Raw genomic sequence first — 7,043 nt, forward strand, 5'->3', positions numbered from 1 at the left:
CAAAAACCAAAAACATTTTTCCAAAAGTTCATCAGATTTCTGCTTGATTTTCAGCTAGTTTTTCAATCTTTTCGAAAACCGATTTGAACCCGATTTTTATCAAACCAAAGAGAAACTTTTCAGCCATTAAATGCACATCAAATAAGCACCAAAAATCATGATTTTCATGGCTGGAATGTCACGTTTTCCAGCAGCACCAACAGCCACTTCAAAACCATCATAAACATGATTTTCAAGCATTAAACAACAAGATTTCATGATCAAACCATCACACAAACACCCAAAATCAAACCTCAAGCAACAAGATCTGATTTAACACTTCAAGAACACAGCCAATCATTGATTAATTTACCAAACCTTACCTCCTTTGCTACTGTCCAAGATTGCACCAAAAACAAGCTTCCAGAAGCACTTTTACGCCTATTTTAACATCAACAACAACTTTAGAATCTTATGAACCATGAAGGCTGAAACTTCATGATGATGAAAAGAAGGTTTTCCTCACCTTAAGGTAACTAGAAATCACGTTTTCTTGGAGCTTTTGGTGATTGAATAAGAGATCCTAAGAGAAAACATGAAGAAAACATCATTAGCTTAAGGAACCACCATGGCCGAACCTTCAAGGAGGAGGAGCAGCCTTCATACCTTGATTTACTCCATGAAAAGTGACATAGAAATGAAGAGGAGGAAGAGGTGAACACTTTGGTAAGATTAGATTTTTGATAGGGGTTCCGGTTTGAGAAAGAACGGAGAAAGAAGCTCAGGTGTTCATGGAAGTTTCATGGTTTTCTTTCATGGTGTTCTAAGCTTTTCCAAGAACAAAAATGATAGCCAAGCTGTCCAAGGAAGGCCGTGGCTTTTGGATGATGATTATCCAAAAGTTACTTGTCAAAATATCTCATAATTACTAAAGCTAGATGTATTAGAACTTAAGTAATTACACTGCTAATGGATAAACATTAAGTTACTTAGTGTAAATGACACTAGTAACTGGATAATCATAAGAATAAAAGATATATGATGAAGCATTAGCAGTGCTAAGTTCATCTAAGAATGCCGGTATTATCCGTTACCGGTAGATTTCTAGCTCAGTTATTATATTATGAAACATAGATCAACATTAATCACAGTAGAAAAGATAATAATATAATATTCGAAATAAAATAATAATATATGAATATTATATTAATATAATTTTTCTCTCGAAATTCGTGACCGGCTCGTCACATAGAGACTAACCACGGAAATCAGAATTTTGAAATTCGGGCCCGAAGTGGCTCAAAAACGCAACTCTTCGCGACGTGCCTTCTTAGATTAGGAGAGGTGTCCTGTGCAATCAAGCTGCTGACTCTCAGCAGCTTGATTGACGCAGCACCTGTGCAGTGGAGGTGCTTATATGCATAGAAATTCCTAAAAATTCTGTAAAAATTCCGTTTGATCCCGAAAAAGCGCCGTTTCTTCGGGGCTAGGCCGTTACATTCTACCCTCCTAAAAGAAAATTTTGTCCTCAAAATTTCAATTACCTGAAAAGAGAAACGGGTAGTCTGTTCTCATCTTGTCTTCCAGCTCCCATGTGTACTCTTCAGTCCCAGTTTGTCCCCATGCTACCTTAACCAATGATACTGTCTTGCCTTTAAGCTGTTTGTCACTTCGTTCCACAATCCTGACTGGTAGGGTTTGATATGTCAAGTCGGCTCGCAGCTGTACTGTCTCTGGTCGTAAAACGTGGCTTTCGTCGGGATTATACTTTTTGAGTTGTGAAACATGAAAAACATCATGAAGGTTTGACAAATAAGGAGGGAGAGCTACTTGGTATGCTACTGGACCGACTCTTTTAAGAATTTAAAAAGGACCTAAGTATCGTGGATTCAATTTCTTAGTTCTAAGAGCTCTACTTATTCCAGTCGTAGGTGTCACTCTTAAGAAAATATGGTCACCTTCGTTAAATTCTAAGGGCCTACGCCTAATATCTGCATAGCTCTTTTGTCGACTTTGGGCAGTTTGAATCTTCTCTCGAATGTGCTTAATCCGTTCGGTAGTTTCTTGTACCAAGTCTGGCCCCAAAATCCTACCTTCCTCCTTGTCATACCAGCATAATGGTGATTGACACTTTCTTCCGTAGAGGGCCTCATATGGTGCCATTCCGATACTCTATTGATAACTATTGTTGTAGGCAAACTCAATCAATGGCAAGTATTTGTCCCAGTTACCCTGTTGGTCCATCACGCAAGATCTCAATATATCTTCCAAGGTACGAATTGTTCGTTCTGTCTGTCCATCAGTCTGTGGGTGATATGTTGTACTTAAGTGCAACTTCGTCCCAAAAGCTTTCTGTAGAGCTCTCCAAAATCTAGAAGTAAACCTTGGATCTCTGTCTGACACAATTGATGAAGGTATTCCATGCAATCGTATGATCTCCTGAATGTATAACCGGGCGAGTTTCTCCAAGCTGTGACCAATTTAAATTGGTAGAAAATGCACTGATTTGTCAATCGATCTACAATTACCCAAATTGCATCATGCCCGGCAGAGGTTCTTGGTAACCCAGTAACAAAATCCATCGTAATCTCTTCCCATTTCCATTGCGGTATCTCCAATGGTTGCAGGGTTCCAGGTGGTTTTTGATGTTCCACCTTAATCTTCTGGCAAGTGAGACACTTTGAAACATACGTTGCTACATCTTTCTTCATTCCCGGCCACCAGAACATCTTCTTCAGGTCTTGGTACATTTTAGTCGTTCCGGGATGGATAGAAAATCTGCTTTTATGAGCTTCGGTCAGAATGTTCTTTCTCAAGTCCTCCTGAGCAGGTATACAAATTATGTTCCTATATCTCCATATTCCCTCTTTATCTTGGCGTACCTCTTCCGGCTGATCTGCCTTCATCCGTGTTAACAATGCCAGCATTCCTGAATTCTGGGCTTGAGCTTGCTGAATAGCTATCTTAAAGTCAGATGTTAATTGTAGTTGCGCCATAACAATTCCTCTTGATGTCTCTCTCATTCCTAATTTTAAGTTTTCAAAGGCTGAGATCATTTCTTCTTCCTTGATCATCATCCAGGATATGCCCAAACTCTTCCGACTCAAAGCCTCTGCGACTACATTTGCTTTCCCAGGATGATAGCTCAACTTAAAATCATAATCTTTTAAGAATTTCATCCATCGCCTCTGCCTCATATTAAGGTCTTTCTGATCAAATATATACTTCAAACTCTTATGATCAGAGAAAACTTCAAATTGGGCTCCGTACAAATAATGCCTCCAAATCTTAAGTGCAAAGTCCACTGCTGCTAATTCCAAATCATGTGTCGGATAGTTTCTTTCGTGAGGTCTTAGTTGTATCGAAGCATAAGCTACCACATTCCTATGCTACATCAATACACATCCAAGTCCTTTAAAAGAAGCATCACAATACACCTCAAAAGGTTCCTGTGGGTCTGGTAACACCAAAACTGGCGCCGTCGTCAACCTTTCCTTTAAAGTTTCAAAGCTTTCTTCACACTTTTCTGTCCACTCAAACGGAACTTCCTTCCTAGTAAGGCAAGTCAAAGGTAAAGCTATCTGTGAAAAACCCTTGATAAACCGCCGATAGTATCCTGCTAACCCCAAGAAACTACGAACTTCTGTAACTGTCTTGGGTTGCTTCCATTGTACTACGGCCTCGATCTTTAAAGGATCTACAGTTATACCATCTCGTGTGATCACATGTCCCAAGAATGCCACTTCTGTCACCCAAAACTCACATTTCGACAATTTCGCATATAGCTTCCGTGCTCTTAATATTTGCAACACAATCCTCAAATGTTCTCCATGTTCTTCTTCTGTCTTGGAATAGATGAGGATATCATCTATAAAGACTACCACAAACTGATCTAGATACAGACGAAAAATGCGATTCATATAATCCATGAATACAGCAGGAGCATTAGTCAGTCCAAAGGACATAACCGTATACTCATAGTGACCATACCTAGTTCGAAAGGCAGTCTTAGGTATATCTGATTCCTTCACCCGGATTTGATGGTAACCTGACCGCAAATCAATCTTCGAGAATACTGTCGCACCTCTCAGCTGGTCCATCAGATCATCTATCCTTGGGAGTGGATACTTGTTCTTGATTGTGATCTTGTTCAATTGCCGATAATCCACACATAACCTCATTCCACCATCCTTCTTTTTTACTAGTAACATTGGAGCTCCCCATGGTGATACACTCGGACGAATAAACTTCTTCCCCAGCAATTCATCCAACTGCTTCTTTAACTCTGCTAGTTCCAATGGTGACATCCGATATGGTGCTATAGAAATTGGTCCGGCTCCAGGAACCAGATCAATACTAAACTCTATCTCTCTCTGAGGTGGAAACTCAGGTATATCATCCGGAAAAACATCAGAAAACTCCTTCACCACTCAGATTTGCTCCAAGTCTTGTTCATTAGTTTCTGAGCTAGCCAATAGTAGAACATAACCCTCTAACCCACTATTACTAGAAATAACTCTTAGGGAATTCAAATAGAAAGTACAAGACTCAACTGGTTCAGTGTGCATTTCAGATGATGGAAATATAGCAATTCGTTTAAAACAATCAAGGAAAACATGATGCTTAGACAACCAATCTAGACCTAAGATAATATCTAAACCACACAAAGGCAAACAAACCAGGTCATGTATAAAAGTCCTAGCCTCAATAACAAAAGGCACCTGTTGACATACTTGACTAGTCAAGGCATTTTGAGATGTGGGTGTACGAACAATTAGATTATAATATAACATGGTAAATCTAATCCCAACTCATGCGCAACAGTCTCGGAAATAAATGAATGTGATGCATCAGAGTCATACAGTACAGTTAAGAGTCGAGATTTGACATAACAATGACCTTGGATTAGGGAGTCTGATTTCATTGCGTCATCAGCAGTCATAGCAAACACACGTCCTTGCTGTCGCGGCCTATCTATTCCTTGTACTGGCTTCTTCGAACAGTCCTTAGCCATATGTCCAGGCTGACCACAAGAAAAACAGATAATTCCTGTAAGCTGACAAGGTCTACTTCCATGCTCCTTTCCACACTGCCTACATACTAGTCGCATCTGCGCCTGCTAAGGTCGCTTACCCATATCCTGTCTCATTCTTCCACCATTCCCTCCTGTAGGACGTGCATGAACATTTCTATTCTGATTGTACACTCGTGAAGGCATTGCTCCCTGCTTAAAATTTCTTCCCTGAGGAGCTGTATACCGATTATAATTCTGAAAAGAAGATCCTGGGCGATTCATCCGAGCTGTAGCTATCTTCTTAGCACAGTCCTCTACTAGCTGACTCTTATTAACCAACTCCGCAAAATTCCGTATTTCCAATGGAACCACTGAGTTCAACAAATCTTCACGGAGTCCTCCTTTAAATTTCAAACATTTCCACTCTTCGAAATCTGCTGGATTCCCTTGACAAACCTTGGAAAAACGACATAAATCTTCAAACTTCCTTGTATACTCAGCAACAGACATACTTCCCTGTTTTAACTGCATCAACTCCATCTCCTTTGCCTCACGAGTAACTCTAGGGAAGTACTTCTTATAGAACTCTTCTTTGAAAGCATTCCACAAAATATTACCCTCATCTTGCTGTAGTAAACGTTGAATGCCCTGCCACCAGTGCTGAGCATCCCCTTCCAACATATAAGTAGCAAATTCTACATACTGTTCTTCCGGGACATGTTATGCCCTTAAGGACCTTTCTATGCCTCGGAACCAATTATCAACTTCAGTTGCTACAGTCGTACCCTTGAACTTCGGTGGATTAACTTTCAAGAAAGCAGCTAATGTCATAGGCCTATCATGATTCATGTTATCTCCATCACCGTTCCCACCATTCTCACCGGTACGATCATTGTTACGCTCTCCATTACGTTCCCCCAGACGGTTAACTGCTCGGGTAGTAGCAGTCGCCGTTTTACGCACAGCCTCAGCCATAGCGTGAATCGCAGCAAACAGATTATCATCGTTTCGCAGCGGATTGTTAACAGTAGACCCTTCCCGATCGCTACGTCTCCGTGGAGGCATCCTGATTCTGTTCACACCAAACAATCAATACCAAGGTGATCAGTCTTAATACCTCAAGTTGGGCGTGAACATTATCAGAATGAAAGCACAAAGACATTCATGCAACACATATCACATAGATACCCTATAAGCATGAGACACACCACAGAGCATGCAATAAAGCATGATTCAGTCCATTCCCCAGGCTCTAACAGGAAGAACCGCTCTGATACCAAATTGTAACAACTCAACTTCTAGCATGTCTAGATCATACTAGAAATTGAATGTTACCAACTTGTTTTTCCTTTTCTGTATTATTAATTAATAAATATAAGCCTGTACGTTGTTAAAACACCGCAAATTTTACAAGTAAATAAAATGAGGATGTTTTTATTGATAATAAGCAAAAAATAGAAATACATATTATTAGGAAAAATATTATGATAATTAGTGCTTTTGCATGGATTTAATATCCAAATGGTTTAAGACTTTAAGCACCTTCTGGATATGAATCGGATTGGATATCTGAAACACACTATAAAAATTGTTGAACCAGAAACAGATTTATGTTAATTAAACCTGACTTGACTCAATAAACAAAACAGGTCTCACACGCAGGAATCAAACATAAACTAAGTATCTTAGTTTTAATTTCCAACCTGACTTGAGGAGCAAGTCTAGAATCTCCACCCGCACCTGCCCATATCATAAAATCAAGCACATATAGAAAAAGCAACTTTTTACCATGCAAAATTATCTAGTATTAAGGGGAATAAGTGAATAACCGCTGCAAGACTTGGATCAAGGCCACCCTCTCTAATGAACAAGTGCTTCCCTATTTTATAAATAGGTGGAAATTCAGGTACAGTCGACTTCACGTAAAATTGATATCTGAGAACCGTTAAATGATTTGACTGATTTAATTAAATTTTCATCTAATGGTTCTCAAGTATCAACTTCACGTGAAGTTGACTTCACCTAAGTTTTCACCTTATAAATATCACTA

General features: G+C 39.5%; 1 protein-coding gene across 1 annotated transcript; it reads right to left on the minus strand.

Moving 5' to 3' along the window:
* Nucleotides 1–126: 126 nt before the first annotated feature.
* LOC140184520 (uncharacterized) lies at nt 127–2,142 on the minus strand. Its single transcript, XM_072236286.1, has 3 exons — nt 1,938–2,142; nt 1,524–1,820; nt 127–206 (listed from the first exon to the last, which is right to left on the minus strand). Exons 1-3 carry the CDS (start codon nt 2,140–2,142, stop codon nt 127–129), a joined length of 582 nt encoding a protein of 193 aa, XP_072092387.1.
* Between the last annotated feature and the right edge of the window lie 4,901 nt (nt 2,143–7,043).

This window comes from Arachis hypogaea, chromosome 4 (assembly GCF_003086295.3).
Source record: "Arachis hypogaea cultivar Tifrunner chromosome 4, arahy.Tifrunner.gnm2.J5K5, whole genome shotgun sequence".
Taxonomy (NCBI): Eukaryota; Viridiplantae; Streptophyta; class Magnoliopsida; order Fabales; family Fabaceae; genus Arachis; species Arachis hypogaea.

What these genes read in the sequence shown, in the direction of transcription:
- LOC140184520 (XM_072236286.1), bottom strand. Translation starts at nt 2,142, where the DNA reads ATGGCACCATATGAGGCCCTCTACGGAAGAAAGTGTCAATCACCATTA. An exon ending in GCCCTTAGAATTTAACGAAG is followed by an intron (nt 1,821 to 1,937) that starts GTGACCATATTT and finishes GAGTCGGTCCAG; the next exon opens with TAGCATACCAAGTAGCTCTC. An exon ending in CTACCCGTTTCTCTTTTCAG is followed by an intron (nt 207 to 1,523) that starts GTAATTGAAATT and finishes ATGGTTTTGAAG; the next exon opens with TGGCTGTTGGTGCTGCTGGA.